General features: G+C 46.1%; 1 protein-coding gene across 3 annotated transcripts in view; it reads left to right on the top strand.

The window, feature by feature from the left end:
* LOC308164902 (A-kinase anchor protein 13-like) overlaps positions 1 to 22,321 on the top strand; it is a 46,431-nt gene extending 24,110 nt beyond the window's left edge. For 2 of the 3 annotated variants that reach the window (XM_080538966.1, XM_080538964.1), the window contains 25 exons: positions 129 to 303; positions 628 to 730; positions 2,517 to 2,559; positions 2,724 to 2,835; positions 5,844 to 6,006; positions 7,106 to 7,173; positions 7,311 to 7,377; positions 7,491 to 7,635; positions 7,891 to 8,003; positions 8,509 to 8,655; positions 8,986 to 9,242; positions 9,500 to 9,625; positions 10,022 to 10,139; positions 11,782 to 12,033; positions 12,453 to 12,529; positions 14,380 to 14,561; positions 15,042 to 15,124; positions 15,468 to 15,644; positions 16,492 to 16,653; positions 17,279 to 17,349; positions 18,000 to 18,044; positions 18,143 to 18,193; positions 18,420 to 18,878; positions 19,190 to 19,490; positions 19,589 to 22,321. In XM_080538966.1, coding sequence (XP_080395092.1) covers positions 129 to 303; positions 628 to 730; positions 2,517 to 2,559; positions 2,724 to 2,835; positions 5,844 to 6,006; positions 7,106 to 7,173; positions 7,311 to 7,377; positions 7,491 to 7,635; positions 7,891 to 8,003; positions 8,509 to 8,655; positions 8,986 to 9,242; positions 9,500 to 9,625; positions 10,022 to 10,139; positions 11,782 to 12,033; positions 12,453 to 12,529; positions 14,380 to 14,561; positions 15,042 to 15,124; positions 15,468 to 15,644; positions 16,492 to 16,653; positions 17,279 to 17,349; positions 18,000 to 18,044; positions 18,143 to 18,193; positions 18,420 to 18,878; positions 19,190 to 19,490; positions 19,589 to 19,641 — 3,550 coding nt within the window. In that variant the 3' untranslated portion in view covers positions 19,642 to 22,321. The remainder of the gene's footprint in view (positions 1 to 128; positions 304 to 627; positions 731 to 2,516; positions 2,560 to 2,723; positions 2,836 to 5,843; positions 6,007 to 7,105; positions 7,174 to 7,310; positions 7,378 to 7,490; positions 7,636 to 7,890; positions 8,004 to 8,508; positions 8,656 to 8,985; positions 9,243 to 9,499; positions 9,626 to 10,021; positions 10,140 to 11,781; positions 12,034 to 12,452; positions 12,530 to 14,379; positions 14,562 to 15,041; positions 15,125 to 15,467; positions 15,645 to 16,491; positions 16,654 to 17,278; positions 17,350 to 17,999; positions 18,045 to 18,142; positions 18,194 to 18,419; positions 18,879 to 19,189; positions 19,491 to 19,588) is intronic. The other variant, XM_080538965.1, reaches the window with a different exon arrangement.
* The last annotated feature ends 1,028 nt before the right edge of the window (positions 22,322 to 23,349 follow it).

Genomic DNA, 23,349 nt, shown 5'->3' with positions numbered 1-23,349 from the left:
CCTCATTCCATTCCCTGCATCACAATGAGCCCCACCTCCACCAGCCTCCCCAGATTGCCTCTCGCTTTATCCTGCACAATAGCTTGAACCTCGAACCTTGAACCATGTCCTTCTCCCTTCTCCTACAGTTACAGTCTGGAGGGCCTGAGTGCAGAAGGGGATGATGGGAAAGGCAAGTCAGCCCAGGGGGCCGCTACCCTGCCTCCACGCGTGGTCCGGCAGCACAGTGTGGAGACAGGCTCCCTGGTCTCTCTGACAGAGGAACGGGAGTCGGAGCTGGGAGAGCGCAGTGGTCTGGACACGGTACGCTCCACACCGTCAGCCAGCTCTGAGAGGCTGTTTCTCCAGTCTGTCGTTTGATGTCATTTATCAGATAATTCCTATAGTGAAATGACAATACCGGTTTGTTATGTATTGGAACTTCCTATAGTGAAATGACAATACCGGTTTGTTATGTATTGGAACTTTTGTTGGTATTTTCCTGCAAGTTTCCTGTAGTTATAACGCTAAGCCTTATGGGTAATACTGTCCCTGAGCAGTGCAACGCACTTCTCCGCCTCAGTCTCCGTTCATCAGTGGATGTTAGTCTGAAAGTTGAAGACATAACACAGTTGTTTTGTTTTGCAGAAATCGAGGAGGTATCGGCCTTTGCGGCACAGCTGTCCGCCCATGACTCTGCCCCTCACCAAGTCTGTGTCCATGCTGGCCATCAGCCAGAGGGACCTGGATGGTGAGTCTCAGGCCTGTCCCTTGTCTTTCCCCATGTCCCATGTCTCATTTGACATTTTAACCATTTAGCAGACGTCTTTATCCAAAACGACTTACCATGAGAGATCACAGGGAGTCTAACAGGAGCTAAGTGCCTTACTCAAGGGCACACTAGTGGTGGTGTTACCCGGTGGGATTTGAACTCATGACCTTGTCCACTCCAACTCACTATCCACTAGGCCACCACTATCCCTAGGCTGTCTGTCTGTCCTTACGGCTGTTCCTCTTCTCAGCTCCTCCCAGGCCGTGATCTTGTGTGTATTGACCCCATTGCACCCTTCTCTAGTCTCCTTTGTCAGCGCCATGCTTTACCAACTGAGCCACAGACGACCACATAATATACTGTATGTGATTAAGCTGACGCTTTTATCCAAAGCGACTTACATATTGCAGTGAGTGCATATATCTCTCAGTATAAATGGTCCCAGCGGGAATCGAACCGACAACCAAAGCGTTGTCAGCGCCATTTTCCTTTCTTTTTTTTCCTTCTCAGTCCTCTAGGTTAGTGTCCCGCCCCTTGTGAAATATAAGGTATTCCTACCAGATGAATGGTGTTGGAGTTCCTGAGTCTGAATGCATGCTCTGGTTTCTTTGTGCCCCGCCCCTCCACCGGAACCCCCAGCGAGAAAGGCTCGACATAAGAGGCGGCAAATCTCCTTGTCTTTCAACCTCTCTCCGATCCTCCCCAAATGTAAAACTATCCTTTCTGTGGACTCTTCATCCAGTGATGAGGAGAACACTTTGAGTAAGTACAGAACACTACAGAACTAGCCCCCGGTAGATACCCAGAAGCCCCCAGGTTGTAAGAACTCTCCCGCCGTTATTACACATAGTTATTATACAGTTATTACAAATTGACTAGAGAGTCAGTGAAAATTAATGAAATGATGTGTTTTCTTCATCTGACTGAAGTCAGGGGTCCTATTGTGATCACTGTTGTTGTTGTTGAAAAGTAAAAAGGATTCTGTTGCGCTGATAAATTCAATTTATCAGTCTGCTGATAAATTGTACACTGATCCTCATCAGGCATTTATACACAGACCTTTGTCAGGCCCTATTGTTAGAACTAGTGAAGATGGAGAAGATTAATGGTGATATACAGTTCTATTGCTCTCTGGCTCGGTGTCCCTCCCCCACTGAGCTCCTGAGCTTTCTGTTGAAGACCAGACCCATTCGTTCTTATCTGATCTGAGATCAACATTTTAGTTTTAGTGAAATGTTTCCTGAAGTGTTTTCTGTCTCCTTGGCAGTGTTGCTACCAACACAGACTGGCCAAATTCTGTCTCCTCCTTATCCTCTTCTGGATCGATTTACAGTCCAAAGAAAGCAGCTCAACAATGCTTTGCATATTTAAGTGTAACTCTGAATATTTGGCAGAAGGCGTCTTGAGAAGATTCTGGTTTTATGGCCTGGTTCTGTGGATGTCTTTAGTCTTGTTGATACCGAACAGATTCAGATACTGTAGTGATTATTTGGAAAGCATATTACGTAAATGTACTTTTGATTATAGTATGTGGGGAGAGTTGCAGTACTTCATGTATTTACTGTGCATTCAAGCTAAACCACCATGATGAAAAGTAGGGAGAGGGAGACCTTGAAAGAGCTCCAAACCAACATCTGGAAAACGACTTGCCCTGCTAAAATATGCCTTCCCATTAACAGAGATAATAATCCAAGTTGTTCCTGATTATAAGACAAGAGAGGAATGGAACCTTGTTGTGCTCATCTCTCTTGACGTTTCTCTCCAGGTATGAGGTCATTCTCCAGTGCCTCTGGATCTCTGGCCTACAGGTGAGGCCTTCTGCATCTCTCTTTAAGTCTGTTGTTTATCACTGCCTGTGGTCATAGTGAACTCACCTCTCTGTTCAAAAGCATCCGTCTCTGTGTGTCAGTATATCTGATATATACAGTAAGTCATTGTTAAAAGCGTGTGTGTGTGTGTGTGTGTGTGTCAGTATATCTGAGGAAGAGCCAGGGCCTCTGAGGAGCGACAACGAGGGCAAGAGTGGGACGAAGGTCAGCCGCACCTTCAGCTACCTCAAGAGCAAGATGTACAGGAAGACCCGGGTGAGTTCAACTGAGGCCAGCGTAGCTGTGTTTGTTATGACACTCTGGCTGGTTTTGATGAGGTGATGTTTCAGGATGGAATCCAAGCTGTCAGCGCTTTTCACTCTTCTGTTGAAGATAGACTGTGTTGCAATTCTGTAGCGTTTTTCAGTCAGTCATTCTTCAGGGACACATCACTGATTTTAGTCTCATTTTCACTGTCTCCAGCACCATACCAGTGTCTACATAATGTTTGGTAGTTTTGTAGTGAGGAAATTGCCCCCTATGATGTCATTTTAGGTAAAACATTTTTTTATAAATGATATTAAAGAACTACTTCCACAAATGCGCTCCCACTGGCTGGAAACTAGTTTCTGAAAATCACTGAATTGAGATGATAGGGGGTAATTTCCATAGCACTTTTACTCATTTTGACTACATCGCAGTTTTCAAATACAGTATACTCTAGAATGGTACTGGAGATAATGAATATGAGGTTGAAAGTGTCCCGATGAGGCCATTGACGCCTCTTGTTTTAAATTAGTTGCTATCTGATCATTCTCCGGGATAGTAACAGCTTGAAGATAAACCCAATCAGCCGAGTGTTTTCTAATTTCACCCCAGTGTTCCTAAAATGTCCCTAAATTAGAACAATTAAGGTTATCGAGTTGGTATCAGGCGATGGCGATATAATCTTGAACGCTCCATGTAGTTGAGTGTGACGAGCTGTGGAGAGGCTGTAGAGAAGCGGAGGTTGAGATAGCGGAGCTGTCTCTGAGCCATAAGGGAAGCAGAACAGGAAGATGACTCACGCTGTGGTTTCATCCTCTTCTCTGACCTCAGCAGTCTGATTTTAAAGTGCTAGTAAAGCCTCCACAGTACGAAACAGACCCCGGGCACCAACCATTGTGCTGATTTTGTCTGTCTAGGAAAGATTCAAGGGCTTCGTTGCCATGACAGAGGCCTAAGCTTTTCCTGTGCCCTGTAAGAGTTGAGTTTAGAATCTCCTGCTCTTTGCACTAAAGCCTCTGTATATCAGAATCAGAATCAGAATCAAATTATTACATATTTTTAAAACAATATTATTACATCTCAATGTACAAGTGCACAAAAGAGTCCAATTCTTTGGCTTTGGTTCCTCAACATTGGCAAGTGAAATATGTAATACTACAGTAATAAAATAATAAGTGAATGGAAAAGTGATGGAAGTGGCTGCAGTGGCTTCGATAGTGCACAGATGCTGTGCAAAGTACAATGGGATGAAAGGCAATATAATACAGTACAATAGTAATCCAGTAGAGTGCAAGTAGTTAATAATATATGAATACAATAATATGCACACATGTGCAAGAATATCCGAGCTTCAAAAAGGGGGTTGTGTAGCCTGTTTCTCTGTGCTGCGCAGTGTGTACTGGAGATAGGGGGCCAGGCAGAAACAGCACCCCCTGTACACAGTCAGTCAGGCAGTCACTTCCTGAACCAACTGTCTACTGCTACTTTACTGGGAACTACAGAAGTGTGGTGGAGAGCTCAGTTCAGCCGGCGCTCAAGAAGCCTAGTACTCTGCTCTCCAGACAGCCATGCTGTATCGAAGGTTCTTTGATGGCCGCAGTCTCTCCAAGAAGTTGAAGGGGGTCAGAGGCCATGAGGTAGGGTAAGGCCAACGGACCACTGTGTGGTCTGTTACCAGCAGCTCTGTAAGGCATCAGCAGCGTGATCCTGTTTCTCCTAGTGCCTGTGTGGAAAACATTGCCTTTTATGTCTCTCTATTTTTGTCTGTTTTTGTGCTTTTTAATCGGTTGTTTATGCTGTCATAAGCAATCGAAATTCCTCATCCAACATCGTAGAATTGTTAACTTACCAAATTTGCTGATGATTTTTCAGGGTTCTCGGTTTCTTTTTTTCTTTTTTTCTCAAGTAACAGTTGTTTTGGAACACGCTTGGAGTACTTGAAAAGTTGTTGAAACAATTGGATTGAAATTTGAAGAGCTCATAACTGTGTGTTTCAATGTAGGCTTAAATAACAGGAAGTAGCTGTAAACCAAATAAGAACGTGGTCACAATGGTCCTATATGTGGTCTTTCTGTGGTCAAGAAGACCTTATGGTTCAGTATATGTATTTATAATTAAATGAGCATTAATTTGTATGAGCGTTGCGGTCCTGTCAAACTAAGAGGCCCTGGGTTTGCTTACCAGTTAAATATGTGGAAACTCCGTTTTTTAACATTTCCTTTGGGTTTGGGTGGAGCATCATCATGATCATGAGAATCATGGGCTATTTTCTTCAGTCTGCACCCTACTGAACACTGGATTCAGCTCAGTGTACTGATGGTGAACTTTTAAACATGCACACTAGAGATGTATATATATATACTCTTTTTGTACAGATAAGGAAATCCGTGTTGTATATCTCCATGAACCGACTATGTCCTGTTACTTTTTTATGGCCTATTGCTTTGGTCCAATTACCTTTTACTTCCTGTATCCTATGACTTTTTTTTTCTTAGGGAAGATATTCTGTAGATTTAATCATGCATGTTTTATGCTGGTAGAGCATGGCACTAACAATGCTTAGGTTGTGGGTTCAATTCCAGCTGGGACCATATATACCGACAAATGTATGCACTCACTGCAATGTAAGTCGCTTTGGATAAAAGCGTCAGCTAAATGACATATATCATATGTATCATATATCCTATGCTCGTAATGAATTTGACTACGTTTCCCATGGCCAACGACATATAACTGGGCTTCATGTGGCCCGCTACAGCCTAACGGAGCCAGCATGGCAGCATCACCTTCGACAGCAGATCACTGGCTGTCAACCCAAACCAGATCAAACCAAACAACAACAATGGCATTTCAAAGCCGCACTTTACAGGGAAAAAGACTGAAAACATGAAAAGAGAAAAACACTGTTCAATGGAGAGTGAAGGGAGAGGAGGAGAGGAACTGTGAGGGCATGACTCCCCTCTTCTCGCTCCGGTTGTTTCTGCTCCGACAATAATCACTGCTTTTGTTCACTGCAGGAAAAGGACCGAGAGAAGAGCAGAGATAAAGACAGGGAGGCCAAGGAGTGGGAGAAGAGGACCTTGAATGGACATCAGTTCACTACTGTCAACTCCGCCCATGCTGCCCCCTGCCACCAATGCAACAAAGCTATCAACACTAAGGAAGCCTTCCTCTGCACCAGTAAGACAATGCTCTACTGACAACATATAAAACACCTAGAAAACAACTACCTACCATTTAGATTAGCCTATCCAGCTCAGCTCTCTTCTTACATCGTACAATGGGCCCACTGTAACCTCCCATACTGTACTGTGCTGTAGCATAGGCTGTTTAATTGCTGACCATAATGCCTGATGTGTGGGACAGACCATTCACAGTGAACCATTGTAAAACAGTGTGTGTGTGTGTGTGTGTGTGTGTGTGTGTGTGTGTGTGTGTGTGTGTGTGTGTGTGTGTGCATGTGCGTGTCTGTGTGTGTGTAACAGCACCCTAAAGAGGATGTTGTTTATTGCACAAGTCCTGGCATTGCCCCAGCAAAACTGAAAAGGGGAAACCATTACTGCAATGGATCACAGCACCCTTCCTTACTTCCCCTTTGACAAGCTACAGCCTCGGAGCAGCATCTGCTATGGACCATTTTTATGGCCCATTTACTGAATAAATACATCTTGTTGTGTATAGAGACAATCTGTTTTGTATTGTGGGCTGAGATGCAGGCAGTTGGGGGTGTATTTGGTATTCTGGGCGTTAGGATTGCAATGCTAGGCCCAACTCGATGGTGATTTTGGAGACAGAAGTCAATGATTTTTAGTCAGAACCATTATACGCAAGGGAAGTTCCTACTATTTTTTAGATGCACCTAGTTTTGTGTGTTCGTGCATGGAATGTGAATAATTATTTTTGTTCAATGTTATTTCCTTTGCGTGAGTGTTTGCATGCAAACTATGTTTTTATTGTTGTGTATTTATTAGGTATGGAAGACACAGCCAATAGGAAAGGCCAGTTTTAGCAGTATTACCCTGCGTTGCATCACTCTCCCCCAGCCTTCCTCTCTCTCATGTGTAGTCAGCTGACAGTCTGGTTTTTATTACTGGGCTTGGTGGAGTTTCCTGGCTGGCTCCGGAGACCAGAGCTAACTTTCTAGTCGAAGTGCAGAATACAGAAGTAGACAGATCTTTAGAGGACTTGCCCCCTGTTAAATTATTCACTAGAAGTCTAACTTTGGCTAACTTAGACTTTTTTGTTCTGTTTGTTTGTTGTGTTGTTTCACTTTTTCCAGGCTGCAATGCACATGTTCATAAGGGCTGTAGAGAAAACCTGCCTGTTTGTGCCAAGGTGAAAATGAAGGTAAAAAACTTTATTACAAAGGTATTCATGATACCACAATGTGCCACCCAGTAGAATGGGTTGCCTACTGTCTGTGTGCGTATTTCTGTTAGATGTTGATTTTCATGACTAAACTGCTCTTTTTTCGTTTCTTCTAGTTCTCCAAACAACAGTTTGCGATACCAGATTCAAACACTGTTCCAGTAGTCACCTTGAGAACTAAATGTATGAGTATCTGAACTCTTTACTCTCTTTTATTCAAACAGTATCTTCACCAGTTTTAATACAACCCCCCCCACGGCCATGTCTGAATGATGTGTTTTTGTGTCTGGTTCCAGCCACTGTGTTGCGAGAGCGGCCGCGGTCAGCCATCTTGTCTCCAGATGAGCACTCCCTGGGCATCCCTTCCAGGAGACACACCAGCATCATGCCCTTCCACGGCAGCAACCTGTCTAAGAGTATCTCCATCAGCAACATCGCTGGGTGAGACACTGCCGCTGTGGTCTAACAGAACCTCCGTTTTACAAACCCAGTTAAAATGAAAGTAGCATGATGAGGAAAAAGAGGAGATACTGTATGGTTCATTGATGAATTTTATTTGAGAAATTATGTCCTTCAAGAGAATTGTGAACTGTAAACTTCAATGTCTGTATGACTGACTGAATGACTGTCTGTCTGTCTGTCTGACTGTCTATCTCTCTGTCTGTCTATCTGTCTGTCTGTCTGTCTCTCCATCAGTCCGGTGTTTGATGACATGCCTATCAAGGGCCTGAGGTACCTGTCCCAGTCCACTGACTCCCTGCACAAGACCAACCTGGTTAATGAGTCCACAGAGTCCCTCACAGACGAAGGTCAGGAGCTTTCTGCTGCGCTAAACTCAATATATTATACACAGCCTCTCTCTGTCTCTACCTCTCTCTCTCTCTCTCTCTCTCTCTCTCACTCTCTCTCTCTCTCACTCTCTCACTCTCTCTCTCGCTCTCTCTCTCTCTCTCTCTCCCCCTGCTATACTTCCAACAGCTGGAGAACAGCTGTGTTCTCAGACAGGATTTGTGACAGGATTTGTGTGTGTGTTTGTGTGTGTGTGTATGCGTGTTTGTGGTGTGTGTGTGTGTGTGTGTGTGTGTGTATGCGTGTTTGTGGTGTGTGTGTGTGTGTGTGTGGGTGTGGGTGTGGGTGTGCGCATGCATGTGTGTGTGTGCATGAGAGCACCAGTCAATTTCTTTGATGAACGAAAAAAATACACAAAATAGAGTTTTATTGGGGATGTGTCCTAACACTTATGAAATTCGATCTGGAGAATGTCAGTGGGATATTGAGCGGTGTGTGTGTGTACGTGTGTGATGTTCGATGCAGGGACAGAGATGATTGACAGCCAGCTGATGGGGGAGTTCGAGGCAGACGTGAAGGAGCTGGAGTCAGACTCCTGGAGCATCACCGTCGAGAAGAAGTACCTGAAACAACTGAAGAAGGACGTCATCAAGAGACAAGACGTCATCTACGGTATTCCCACACCTAACGGAGGACCATCTGGTCCACCCTCATCATAACACACACCGGCCCCATGTCGCTACTTTAACACGGCAGCATCGTTTTGACGTCAAGTTTCCCCAGAGTGGGCTTTGCTGAGACGACCATAGACATAGTGAAACCTGGGAGTTGTTTATTAAGTATTTTACCCCCCCTCCCCTCTCCTCACTCACTGTCAACATGCGTCACACCACCGACGTATGTCACACACCCCCTCTATATCTCACACACTCCCCCCTCTACCCCCCATCCCCCCCCCCCCCCCCCCCCCCCCCCCCCCCCCCCTTCTCTCTGTGTTTCCAGAGCTGATCCAGACAGAGATGCACCACGTGCGGACCTTGCGGATCATGTCGGAGGTGTTCAGTAAGGGCCTGCAGAAGGAGGTGCAGCTGGAGAGCCAGACGGTGGAGAAGGTGTTCCCCGTCCTGGACGAGCTGCTGGACATCCACACGCAGTTCTTCACCCGCATCCTGGAGAGGAAGAAGGAGAGCCAGCAGGTGGCGGAGGACGGAGGAGGAGGCGTCGTCATCAACAAGATAGGAGACATCCTGTCCTCGCAGGTCAGAGGTCAAACGCAGGCTGCGGTTTAAAGGTGTACATTGTGCTGAACGTTCTCTTGCACTTGTGTGGCTGTGAGATGAGGTACTAATACAAACCAGTTGAAACAACGATCGTGACGATAGTTTTGCTTGTTGATAGGTACAGTATGGCAAGTACAGTAGTTAGGTATATACAGTTATGAGCTATGTACAGTTACGGTTATTATTATTATTATTATGAGTTGTGTATTGATGCTGCCTCGTGTCCGGTCGGTCAGTTCTCAGGGTCCAATGCAGAGAGCATGAAGAGGGTCTATGGCAGGTTCTGCAGCCGCCACAACGAAGCCGTCAGCTTCTACAAGGAGCTGCTGACCAAAGACAAGCGCTTCCAGGCCTTCATCAAGGTAAGCACTTTGTCACTCCCGCGCTTGTTTTTCACGCTTCAATGTAGATTCCGCAATAAAGATAACAATCATTTTACTCATTTTAGTTCAGGTTTTAAATGTACTCTATGGTATGACATCTTTGTTTAGTCTTATTGTACATTGTATTGTATGTTCTGCATAGTTTTAATGATAGAAACGCCGGATTGTCCCCTTGGGGAACAATAAAGTACCTATCTATCTATCCAGCTATATATCTATCTATCTATCTATCTATCTATCTATCTATCTATCTAGAAACAACATGCTCACACAACATGCTCACACAATCATATTGGAAAGTACTGTTTGGGTGCTGAATCCTTGTAGAGTATCATAGCAAATATGGATTAATGGATTCTGCTGTTCTGTATTCAGAAAAAGAGGAGCAGCAGCATTGTCCGGAGGCTAGGCGTCCCAGAGTGCATTCTGTTAGTGACCCAGAGGATAACCAAGTACCCAGTGCTGATGCAGAGGATACTGCAGCACACCAAAGGTTAGTGCTAGACACACACACACACATACACACACACACACACACATACACACACACACACACACATACACACACACACACACACACACACACACACACGCACACACAACACAGACAAACACACACACACACACACACACACACGCACACACAACACAGACAAACACACACACATACACACACACACACATACACACACACACACACACACACACACACACACACACACACACACACACACACAGACATATGCTCACACACACACACACACTGCAGAACAAGTCAGCAGGAGGACAATGATGTGAAATCTCACACTGCTGCTGGCTGCCATGTGTTTGTGGAAAGCTGGGCGCTGGCCAGAGGACTTACTGCTGCTGCTGCTGCTGCTGCTACAGTACTGCTGCCAGGCCAGACGGCTGGGCCACGGCTAGCACTGAGACTGAGGCTGAGGCTAGGACTGAGGCTGAGGCTAGGACTGAGGCTGAGGCTAGGACTGAGGCTGGGACTGAGGCTGAGGCTAGGACTGAGGCTGAGGCTAGGACTGAGGCTGAGACTGAGGCTGGGACTGAGGCTGAGGCTAGGACTGAGGCTGAGGCTAGGACTGAGGCTAGGACTGAGGCTAGGACTGAGGCTGAGGCTAGGACTGAGGCTGAGGCTAGGACTGAGGCTGAGGCTAGGACTGAGGCTGAGGCTAGGACTGAGGCTAGGACTGAGGCTGAGGCTAGGACTGAGGCTGAGGCTAGGACTGAGGCTGGGGCTGAGGCTTTACCTCAAGGCTCAACCACCGTGTCTTTGTTTAGAGAAGAGGGGGAGAGAGAGGCAGTCTGTCATACTGTAGACCTGCTGTCCCCTGGATGGACCCCTGCTTTGTGGCCTGGCCTTTCTGTGTGTGTGTGTGTGTGTGTGTGTGTGTGTGTGTGTGTGTGTGTGTGTGTGTATGTATGTGTGTGTGTGTGTGTGGGAGTGTGTGTGAACATGTGTGGTAAGCAGCTTCCACAGGCTCTCTGTGTGGAAGTGTTTATAATCTCAAGGTTCTCATATGAAGAGAATGAAATGGATTTGGGTTAATTCCAGTGGTGCTGCTTAGTTGAATTTGCCCCCGCCAAGTCTTATATGGTTCAGTGTCTTATCTATAGGCTACCTGGGCACTGTTCTGTGTTCACTGTTCCACTGAGCAGCAGCTTGGCATGCCCCCCTGGAGAGAACACACAGAGCTGACGGATTACTGAGGAGCACACAGGATGTGTGCTGTGTGTGTGTGTGTGTGTGTGTGTGTGTGTGTGTGTGCGTGAGTGCGTGTGTGCGTTTGTGCACGTGTGCACGTGTGCACGTGTGCGTGCGCGTGTGTGTGTGCGTGCGTGTGTGCCTGCCTGCATGTGTCTTGTTTGCTTGCTCTTGTCTGTTCCTTCTTCCTGTTCTATCTTTATTTTGTATTTTTATCTGTTCTTATTTTAGCCTATTATTCAATTGTCACTTTATTTTGTTGTTGTTTTTTTGTGGTCTGACCTGCTGTAATGTCTATCCATGCCGTCTATCTACCTATCTCTCTATCTGTTTATTGATCTCTATCTCTCTATCTGTTTATCCATCTCTGTATCTGTTTATCCATCTCTCTATCTATCCATCTGTCTATCTCATGCAGAGAACGAGGAGGACCACGTGGCGCTGAGCCAGGCTCTGAGGCAGGTGAAGGAGGTGATCGCGGCGGTGGACAGCAAGGTCAACGAGCACGAGAAGAAGAGGCGGCTGAAGGACATCTACAGCCGGACGGACAGCAAGTCCATCATGAGGATGAAGAACGGTCAGATGTTCGCCCGGGAGGAGCTGGTGAGGGGGAGGAGGCTGATACACGACGGCCCTTTGCAGCTGAAGAACGCCCAGGGGAGACTCAAGGGTGAGCCTTCATTCATTTACATTTACATTTTTGGCATTTAGCAGAGGCCCAGTCATAATGCTAGAAAATTATTTTGTTTTTTTTAAATATATATATTTTATTTACAGTAGAGAAACTGTAGAGGGGATGAAGAGGTCTTAGGACGGACAGTTAAGGTGTAGCCTGAAGGAGGTGTAGCCATTCACAACTTTGATTCTTTCACTCTAAAATAGAAAATATTAACCCATCTCAAAATGAAAGTCGATGCGTTCTCGCTGTGTCATGGCAGTCACAAATAGTGCCATCAAACATATTAAACAATGTCCTTTGTGTATTTGTGATGTCATGTCCTGCGATGCCTTTGAATGGCTGTTGATCTACTGTATGCGTCTCCTCTAACGTCTAACCCTCTACCTCTCTTCCTCCGTATCTCTACCCAGACGTCCAGGCGGTCCTCATGTCAGATGTGTTTGTCTTCCTTCAGGAGAAAGACCAGAAATACGTCTTTGCTTCTCTGGTATGTTATTGATTTACCACACGCACACACACACACACACGCACACACACACACACACACACACACACACACACACACACACACACACACACACGCACACACACACACACAGACGCACACACACACAGACGCACACACAGACACACACACACACACACACACAGACACACACACACACAGACGCACACACAGACACACACACACACACACACGCACACACACACACACTCAAACACCCTGCCCTCCTGCCTACTCCCTGCCTGGTATGAAAGGCCCATTCAATGTCAGTGGGAGGTGGGAGTGGACTGTCAGATTTTCCTATCCCACTGTTGCTAAACCCTGTCTCCGAGTTAGCCCGCTCTCTAACCCGTCGCCTAATGTTGTCCTGCCACGATGCTGCGAGCCACTAGCTGGTTGTAATAAAGCAGTAACGTTGCTGGCGCTGGCTCAGGGACTCTCTTGGCAGCGTCCTGGCATTTGATCCAGCAGTTATACAAGGGCTGGCAGTTTTTTCCGTGCGTAGGGCAATTACATTGTTGATGGGGTTGGAGTTGGTTGTATGGAAATAGAGGCTGGTCTCTGACTGTGTTGCGTAATAAGCAGGTCCATCATGGAAAACATGGAGTGGTCGATAAAGATCTGTTACGTTGGCCAGATATCTTTGGAGGAGAGACGTGATTCTATAAATATACCAGAGATCTGTAGATATGGAAATTATGTTTTTTGAAGTGAAATTTTATTGGGAAGCTGTTTCCATTTTTTGTAATACACAGTAGATTATAGATGATGATATGATTTACCATTGTAGTATACAATCAGGGTATCCGCGGTGTCTTGAAAAGTATTAAAAGTTGATGAATCAATTTTGGGAAAATCAAGACCCTTAATAAGTATTAAAAAGTCTTATCACGATTTTATGAGGTCTTGAATTTTGTAGGTATTTTTCTGAAATAGACTCTGTCCAAAAAACTTTTAGTAAAAGTTTGTGAATTTATTAGTTTTATTAAAAAACAAAGATGAACCGGAAATTCTGTTGTATGATAGTGGTCTAGTCTATTGCAAACTAAAACTGTTAAGTTAAAGGTGTCACTGATGTAAACGGTTACAGCTCGAAGTGGCGGTGAGGTTTGGAAAAATATTGACAAGGTCTTGACAAAAGTCTTAGAAAGGTATTGAAATTAACCTCAATATTCCTGTATATACCCTGACAATACATATTAGTGTAAAAATCGATTACTTACTATTGGCTAAGGTACATTGACTGATGTAATTAACAATAGCACAGCCATGGGTGTAAAAAAAAATCTAATATATATATATCACTTTTATCAAATTTCAGGATCCTCCTTTCATTACTTTTCCTAGATATGTGCGTTCTACCACCCAGTATCCTTACATTTTCAAAATCACATCAGGATAAGCTAGTATAAAGCTATTTTGCAGTTTTTCTGTGTAGGAGGCAGGCTCATTTACAAGACGCGCCAACTAGTGGTCTTTGTGTGTAAGTAGCAGCTTCCAATTCTAAAGACTAGGCTCTAATAGTAGGTAAAATAGGCACGGCTGTTGTAGTGTTAAGTTGTAGAACTTGAGCTGTCTTGAAAGGTGAATGACATGATACTGGTCCTGATATTAGACTTCTCTCTCTCTCTCTCTGTCAATCTCTCTCTCCTGTCTCTTTCTATCTGCCACACCCTTTTCCCCTCCCCTTTTTCCTTCCCGCCCTCCCTCTCCCTATCTGCCCTACCTCGTTTCCCCTCCCCTCTCTTCCTCTCCCTCCTTCTACCTTCCACACCTCTTTTCCCCCTCCCCCTCTCCCTCTCTCCCTCTCCCTCCTTCCGCCCCCCCGGCAGGACCAGCGCTCCACGGTCATCTCCCTCCAGAAGCTGATCGTGCGCGAGGTGGCCAACGAGGAGCGGGGCCTGTTCCTGATCACCGCCGGCATCGAGAAGCCAGAGATGGTGGAGGTCCACGCCAGCACCAAGGACGAACGCAACACCTGGATGCAGCTCATACAGGACACCATGCAGTCCATGTGAGTCCCCCCCTCCTCCCCACCTTCCCCCCAGACCCAGCCAGCCGAGCCCAGAGCCCTGAGCGTCTGTTGTTAGCCTCTTCCCCCACGGACCTCTGGGGGTTTCGCTAGCTGTGCCTGGAGATGTCCTGGTAGGCTCTAATCTATCTGCCTAAAGGACAGGCCTCTGAACCTAACCTGAGGATTATTCCCCTCCAGGCAGCCCGGCCGGGGACGGCAGCCGGAGGATAGGTATTTACCCCTCCCTCCTCCAGCTGGCAGGCTGTAACAGTCACTGTGCTCTAGGTACTGTCAGCTATAGGCTTCCTCAGGCTATAGACTCTGGGTCCCTGTGGCTGCCGCTGCTAGCTGCTGTGTGCTACCTCGGGGGCAGTGGCAGATGGCTTCTGTAGGATGCGGACGTGAGAATGTGCGTGTGTGTGTGTGCGTGTGTGGAGTGTATTGTTGTACTGTAGTAGTAACTGTAGGTTGGGTTTACAGAGAGAAGGATGAGGATGAAGGGATCCCCAGTGAGACGGAGGAGGACAAGAGGCTGATGGAGACGAAAGCGAAGGAGATGAGAGGTGAGTGAGGAGACGCCCTTGCTGTGTGTGTGTCTGTGTGTCTGTGTGTCTGTGTGTGTGTGTGTGTGTGTGTGTGTGTCTGTCAGACAGTCTGTCTGTCTGTCTGTCTGTGCGTGTGTGTGTGTGAGCACATTTGTTTGTGTGTGTGTGCGTGAACGTGTTTGTTTGTTTGTGTGTGTGTGTGTGAACATGTTTGTTTGTGTGTGTGTGTGTGTGTGTGTGTGTGTGAACATGTTTGTTTGTGTGTGTGAGTGTGTGTGTGTATATATGTATTTGTATACCATCGAAGGGGACGACGACGACGTCACATGACTGACCGAGGTCCCCTCCTCTTCCTCCCCAGACATGTTGAGGAAGAAGGACGAGCAGATTGTGGCTCTGCTGGAGGAGAAGATGAAGGTGTTCAGGGACATGTGTGAGTGTGAGGAGGACCAGGGACCTGGGACCACGGCCCTGTTCAGGGCCAGCAGTGAGGACGTGCCGAAGGGAGAACCCCTCATGAAGGACGCCCTCCAGGAAGGTGAGGAGCCCTGGGGAACAGGGGGGGAGGGGTGTGTGTGTGTATGTGTGTAGGGAGGCAGGGGGGGCAGTGTTTCCCACAGGATTTTGTGAGACTGAGGCACATGGTCCATGTATTAAAAAAGAAAAACAAAGTCCGGGGAGAAATTGTGGACAGAGGGGTGCGGGGTGTGGGGGGGCACGTGGAGAACGGGGTGGGGGGGGGGTAGTGTGGCCCTAGCTCTGGCCGTTCCGCGAACCTGCTCAAACACTTTCCGCGACAGCGCGAGCAGCTCTGAAAAATGAAAACGGAGCTAAAAATACATTTGGCTCGTTATGAGACTATGGCAGGACAAATTAGACTATGGCGGCCCGCCACAGTCTCGTCTATGTATGCTAAACACTGCTTATGCAGTACTGTAGTTGTGCTGTTGCATGTGGTGAATCTACAATCACACTCGCACTGAATCTCCAAGGATTTCTTCTATCGTTCACAGTCAGGTGTGGGTGTACAGTATATTGTTTCCCCATGATGAGTTCCTAGTAGAGGACAGAGCCTACACACAGATGCTCTCGTTAACTGCTGTAAGACGCCTTGTTGTGGGCTGATTCAGATAGTTACAGTATACGTCTAAATAAGCCTCTTAAACACTGTTTTCCCTGTGCCTTAAAGATACAGTTATTACCACCCATGTTTGTCTTCTGGACTCTGTCTGTAATATAATTATTGTAATTTGGTTACTGACATGCCCTGTGTCTGTCTCTTTGTGTGTGGGTGTGGGTGTGTGTGTCTTTGTGTGTCTATGTGTGTGTGTGTGTGTGTGTGTGTGTGTGTGTTGTGTATGCGCCCGCGTGTGTGTGTGTGACAGTGGAGACATTGCAGACGCTGGTGAACGGCGGGCTGGGCGGGGCGGTGGGGCAGCAGGTGGTGTGTGTCCCAGAAGCAGGAGGCTCGGTGGGGCCAGTGTGTCTACCGCGCAGGGCCGAGACCTTCGGAGGCTTCGACAGCCACCAGATAAACATCTCCAAGAGTAAGAAAAACAAACCTCCCTGTCTCAGACTCTCAAGGACTGAGAGCCAGGCAGACGTGTCTGGGAGCTAGTTAAATCATAGTTATATCCCAAGGCCTACAGTACATATTGGGCCTCTTCTCATCCTGTTTTGTTTTTATTTTATAAAGCCTACACAGGGTTCCCGCGCTGGTCTTAAAAGGCCTTTAAGTATCAAATCCAGCAAGCAAATTTCGAAGGCCTAAAATGGTCTTAAATTCCAGTTATTCTGTCTATAAAAGAGGTGCTAGGTCTTAAAAATGAGATCCTGCAAAGAAATCAGTCCGACCACATCTATTTACGCGGAAATGAATCAAGCTGGAACCAAAGAAATGCCAATTGGCTTCCTTTTTTGTCTGTATGACAGTGAAATCCTTAATTTCATCACCTCGAGGATAACAAAAAGCTGTCATATGGTGTCGCGAATAGGTCAACATTTCTATTCAAAGAGGTCTAAAAAGGTCTTAAATTTGACTTGTTGAAACTTGTAGGAACCCTGCTACAGTATAACACATCTGGTTCTCAGTTGTCAATGTGAGTCTGTGAGATGTGATCTTCTCTCTGCCATTGACAGTTAATTCACTCAGGAGTGTTTTATCAATGCTAGATGGGGACAAGGAGGAGGGAGAGGACTCGGCAGACCTCAGAAGGACAGAGTCAGACAGCATACTAAAGAAGGTACGTGACCTACTGTACTCATTAAACAAACACTGGCTTTCTCAACACTGACATTATGTATTGACATTACATGAGTCATTTAGCACACACTCTTATCCACAGCCATTTACATTAAGTACATTTGTCTAAGGAAAGTGAATCAACTGTCCATCACAATCATTGCAGTCGAGTATGATTTTTCTATAGGAATAAGCGCCACGAGCAGTCATAGACCTGTAAACGGTAAAAATAAATTTCTAGTTAGATTTTTATTTGTATTTGTGTATGATACATGCCTGTGGCCATGTGGGTCACCGTGGTGGATCTGCATGTACAGCAACGCCACAATTAAGATGAATTTAGCTGGTCCTCATATGAATTAGCCCCCTGATTCTTCCTGCCAGGTCCCATTGCTAATGGAAGCCATTAGTTGTGTAAGAATTCAATAGAGGATGGAAATAAATGGTGCTCCATTAGGTGTAGCTACTGTAGGGCTCTCTGGCTGCCTGGCAGTAGTCCCTCTGCTTTCTAATACAAGTAATGGCTGTTGCTGCTCTGGCGGTTAGCTCCAACCAACACACACACACACACACACACACACACACACACACACACACACACATCCAGAGTGTGCTCCTCAGTAATCCTTCAGCTCTGTGTGTTCTCCCCAGGGAGGCCATGCCAACCTGCTGCTGCTGCTCAAGAGGAACAGTGAGGTAAGGCTCCGAGCCCAGACAGACACACCACTCAGCTGAACTGGGGAATGATTTCAATGCTTTCGTTGGCCATCCTCATCTCCTGTGTTCTCTTGCAGCAGGTCCTCCATAGTGTCACCCATCTTCATGACCTCCTGAGCACATTGCAGGTATGTATGCGCACACTCTCTCTCTCTCTCTCTCTCTCTCTCTGTCTCTCCTCACTCTCTCTCTGTCTCTCCTCACACTCTCTCTCTCTCTCTGTCTCTGTCTCCCTCTTTGTCTTTCTGTCTCTCTTTCTCTGTCTCTCTGCTGAGCCTGTCACGCTGTGCACATCCTTTCAAACTCTCGACTCCCCCAAGTCGTTAAATCACGAAACGATCTCCTCCCCTGCAGGCGGTGGTGGTTCAGCAGGACACCTTCATCGAGGACCAGCGGCAGGCCCTCAGCGACCGCGACCAGCGTGACCGCGAGCGCCCCGCCTCCCGTCCGTCCTCCCGGCCCAACTCCCTGATCGAGCAGGAGAAGCAGCGCAGCCTGGAGAAGCACCGGCAGGAGATGGCGGCGCTGCAGCGGCAGCAGGCGGCCCACGCCGAGGACAAGAGGAGGCGCGAGCGGGAGTGGGAGCTGAGGGAGCAGCAGCTGACGGACAGGGAGGTGCTGTTCCACGTGCAGGAGGAGGAGAGCGGCAGGAGGCGCAGGGAGCTGGAGACGGAGAGGCAGGAGCTCCTGAACAAGAAGGAGGACTATCAGAGAGACCTGGAGAGGCTGAGGGACGCCCAGCGGAAGCTAGACAGAGACAGGGAGCAGGTGCACCGGGAGTTGGAGAGGATAGAGATCACCAGGCAGGCTGAGGTGAGGCCGACCGTGACTGCGAGCTCTGCTAGCGGAAATGGACGGAAAGAACCGTTGAACGATTTGGATGATTTAAGGTTTTAATAAAACAGTGATCTGACAGCTCAGCGCAGAGTTCAGTTCTCAGTTTTTAAAGTCCTTGTAATATAAATGGGCCGTTTTTTTTTTTATCAAACATCCAGTGCAATTATTCAGCTCACTAAAACTCACTGAAGCATGCATTGTGTGCAGCATCAACTCTGGCCAAGAGCCTCTCCCCGAAATCTCCCTTCCTTATTTAAACCTGCGACCTTCTGCCGTTCCTCCCACAGAGGCGCATGTACAGGACCCCCTCTAGCACGTCCGAGGACTCCCTCAAGTTCCCCAGCAGCACGTCCCTGGAGAGGGAACCAGAGGGGGAGCTGTCCTCCTCCTCGCCCCCCAGGAAAGACTCTCTCAACAAGGCCAAGGGGAAGAGCCTGAATCCCTTCAACATGAGCCCGGGGCTGGGCCTGAGGGCGCACAGCGGTGACAGACAGAACCAGCTCCCCAACAGACTGATGCAGCTGGCCAAGAAGGACAAGAAGGAGAAGAAGAAGAAGAAGGTGAAAGGTCAGGGATCCTTGTCAGCAGGTATGTCATCTCTAATTGCAAGTCGCTTTGGACAAAAGCGTCCGCTAAAATGTGAAAAGATTGACATTAATGTGAGTATGGTCCTCTCCTCTCCACAGACACCCAGCACCTCCCAGAGACCCCCATAGACGGAGAGATCTTCTTTTGCTGAAAGACAGGCCTCTGGTCCTACCTATCAATGCAATGTAAAGTCCCACTCTCTAATCTACAGCACCAGCTGAATGTAAGGCCATGTTGCCAAAGTGACCAACCCCACCCATCCCCTTCCACACACACACAGACATACGCATACATGTATGCTCATACATGCTCATAAGCGGCTGCACACACACACACCCCTCCTAAACGCCACTGGCATGCCTGTGGCGAAAGAGAAGTGGATATTAAGGTTTTTCATGTGGTCTCGTATGAAACATAAGCTCCGTGTGCAAATGTCTATCTCACCGCTCATCGCTGTGGTCTATTACCTGATTAGAGACTGTCAATGGATCCTCCTTTTATGTCACACACATACTGTGCATATATGCTGGATGCAATGAAGACAAAATAGCTCCAGAAACAGATGATCGGAAACAGTGTTGAACTCGAAACCGGACTGAGCATTTCTCAAACGAACAAGTAGATTTTATTCTTTCCCACTCACAAAATTGTCTGTTTCAACCAGAATGAGTGTGACAACCAGGTCACACGGGACGGCGTCCTAGCTGTTTTCAATTCAAACATTTCAGTGCATTCTGCTGCCAACAATGATGAAGGTTCGCCTGATCTGCTCAACTGTCTCTGAATGGGCTTCTGTGTGGTCATCTTCTATGCATTCTGTTGAATCTACTCTTTCCTGTGTTCATTGGCATAAAACCTTACCTCTCATGTAGCATACTAATACCTTCTAACTCCAAGTGGAGTTGAAAATGTTTTCCTAAATGTTTTCCTAAACTGTATTCCATAGATACACGTTGTTAGCTATTGAACACAAACTTGGGAAAACGGAGGAATGCAAAGAGTTTAACACACAGACACACTTTAAGAGGTTGGGGCTCAGAGAGAGAAATAAAGAAAAAACAAAACAATGCATATTCAGTTTTCACCATTCAATAGGAGTGAGATTTAAGACGCTCCTCGAGGGCTCCTCATCTATTGCTTCAAGTTTCATATTTTACAATCAATAGAGTTAAAATCAATACAATTCACATTTGATGCCATTGAGCACTTTAATAATTTCTGTTACATGTCAGTGATTGCTTTGAAATGACAATCAATGTGCTCTATGAAGCCTGTGGATTGCCTTCGTCAAAGACTCTATAATGTTAAGATGAGGTGGCGGTAGTTTCACAAGCCCAAATTGTCTCTTATGACCCGTTTAGTGCGGGAAGATGAAGTGAATCAGGCGAATCATGGAGAAGCTGCAGTGTTTTACTTTCTGTCTCCAGAACAGAATGAGCAGAAGGGGTGAACTTGTGCAGGGGAGGCTGGTAGAGGTAGAAATTGGAGGATAGGGCTCATTGGAATGGAATGAGAAATGATTTGTGTTTGATACCATTCCTCATTCCATTCCTTGAGTAACGATGAAATCATCCAGTTTCTACCTCCAGGAGACTCCCCTGCTGAGTGTAACCCCATTTGGGCTTTCTTTTTGTTATTCCCATGGTGAGACCTTTACCTGCAGGACAGGTATCTACTCAAAGCATGTTAAAGAAAAACCCACAGCAACATTATTGGCCCAACAATGGCGACCGTCAGCAGGCCTACTGCTAACTACTGCACCAATGAAAGATACATTTCTCATTCTCACCTCGTCTCTTATTTCACATGTTAACCCTTTTTTGTGCTGCTTTATACTCTGCTCTGAAATTGCTGTCTGTGTCCATGGATTTAATTTCATATTTACATATTTTCTCCAGCCACAATACTAAGGACCTTAAGAGGCTTATTCGGTCAGTAAATGTGTTTCCTCATTTCAGGGTTGTATGATTGGAATATCATCCAGTTGAATACCTACAGTACTTAATTTGTGGTTCCGGCTTGTCACAACCACTAGAGGGCACTGCATCATTCTTTTTTTTGTCACGCTCCAAGAACGCTGGAAGCGCTTCCCCCCACCCCCCTCTTAATTCATGCTGTGCATAATTGACAATTTCTCTTGGATTTTATGCAGGTCATTGCCATTTGTAGATAAGTGCAATAAGCGTGGATGCACACACACACCTTCTATCAAAGAGCTAACGTCCCTCTGGCATTTGTAATTGGCTGAGGAAACAAATAAGTTGTCAGGAGTTGTAATTGGGTGTTAAATTAAACAAATCCTTAATGCCTCTAAAAGAGAAGACAGAATGCCTCTATAGTCCAACCAGACAGAAGAGAACAGAACAATGCTGAAACCTCTCTATAAGAGACACACAACAGATGCAAGCCAAGACAAATGAATTTCCCAAGAGTGATGATCGGCCTATATGACCCTGTCCACAAAACCTTGTGTAGCCTTAATTATAATGATGAAATGCACTAGAATATAATCCAGCATCTTCTCAGGAGGATACAGAATAGGTTTTATACCTCTGCTTTGAAAGTAAGGAAGTTGTTTGTACTGAAAGAGGTACAGATGTTGTTTTCTTCCTGAATACATGTAAAAAGTAAAAAGGGCAAAAACAAATATGTAAATATTACTTATGTAAAAAATTAAAATGTAAAAGTATTAATTATTTTTGTTTGTTTGATTTGTGATTTATTGCAACATTTTGTAATGAGGCGCTATTTATCTTTGATCCCAGCCTTTTCGGTGGTATTCAATGTAAAGTCATATTTCACTCATAATAAAGAACTATTATGTAAATGTATCTTAAAGACTTGCGACTTATTCACAGATTTATATTGCTTTTAAGTCTTGTGGTGACTCAACCAATACAGCATAAACACATCTCTTTTAGGTACTGTATATAGTATCTATGAAGCTCCTTGTATGCTCCCTGCAAAGGCCTGCCCTCTCAAATCACAGTGAGAACTGTATATCTGTTACTTTGTGTGTGTGCGACTAGTTTCTATAGATCTTTCTCCATCTGCCCTTAACATGTTCACATACTGTGTAATTTAGTCGCCTCTTATTCTGACATCTCATCAGCCTCACATCTCACCAGGCTAATATCGATCCAGCTGGGGGCCTATCCATGGGACTTCTTCCACAATATCTGTACTCAAATCCTTATTCATCCCAATTGACTCATTATAATGTCATAAACATGTCATTTTAGATTTTCCCCCTGTTTATCACTTGACTCAGACTACTGAAAGTAGCTTCCATCAGTGTCAGGGTTTTGCTCTGTGGTTGACATATTTCTGAGAGAGAGAGAGATTGAGGTGCATTGCCTTTGGCATTGATGTTCAAACACAGGCACCATGACAGAGATGTCAACTGTAACTGAGAGAGGAGGGGAGAGAGAGCGAGAGAGGGTGGGGGGGAGAGAGAGATAGAGAGAGGAATAGAGTTGGAGGGGGGAGAGAGAGCGAGAGAGGGTGGGGGAGAGAGAGAGAGATAGAGTGGGAGGGAGAGGGAGAGAGAGAGAGAGAGATGACCACAAGATGGAGGTAATAAACCATGGTCAATGAATCAAGAAGAAAGGCTCCTACTGTTATCTTCTCTCTCACAGTGGTTGTTTTCACAGTGGTTGTTTGTTTTCCATGAGAGTTGCTATTGGTAGTGTTGCACCGCAGGCTACACTTACGGTATATGTGCATTGGATGTGGATGCACAGCCATAGAATCATTTACTGAATAAACAGTCTCTCTTGAGGGAGGGAGGGACAAAGATGACGAAGAAGGTCCTTCATCTCGGCCAAATGTCTGGTCTGTGATTTAAGGGGGGTCTGCA

Source organism: Nansenia antarctica (assembly GCF_963989245.1).
Source record: "Nansenia antarctica genome assembly, chromosome: 9".
Lineage (NCBI taxonomy): Eukaryota > Metazoa > Chordata > Actinopteri > Argentiniformes > Microstomatidae > Nansenia > Nansenia antarctica.
This window is presented reverse-complemented; position numbering and strand designations above follow the sequence as displayed.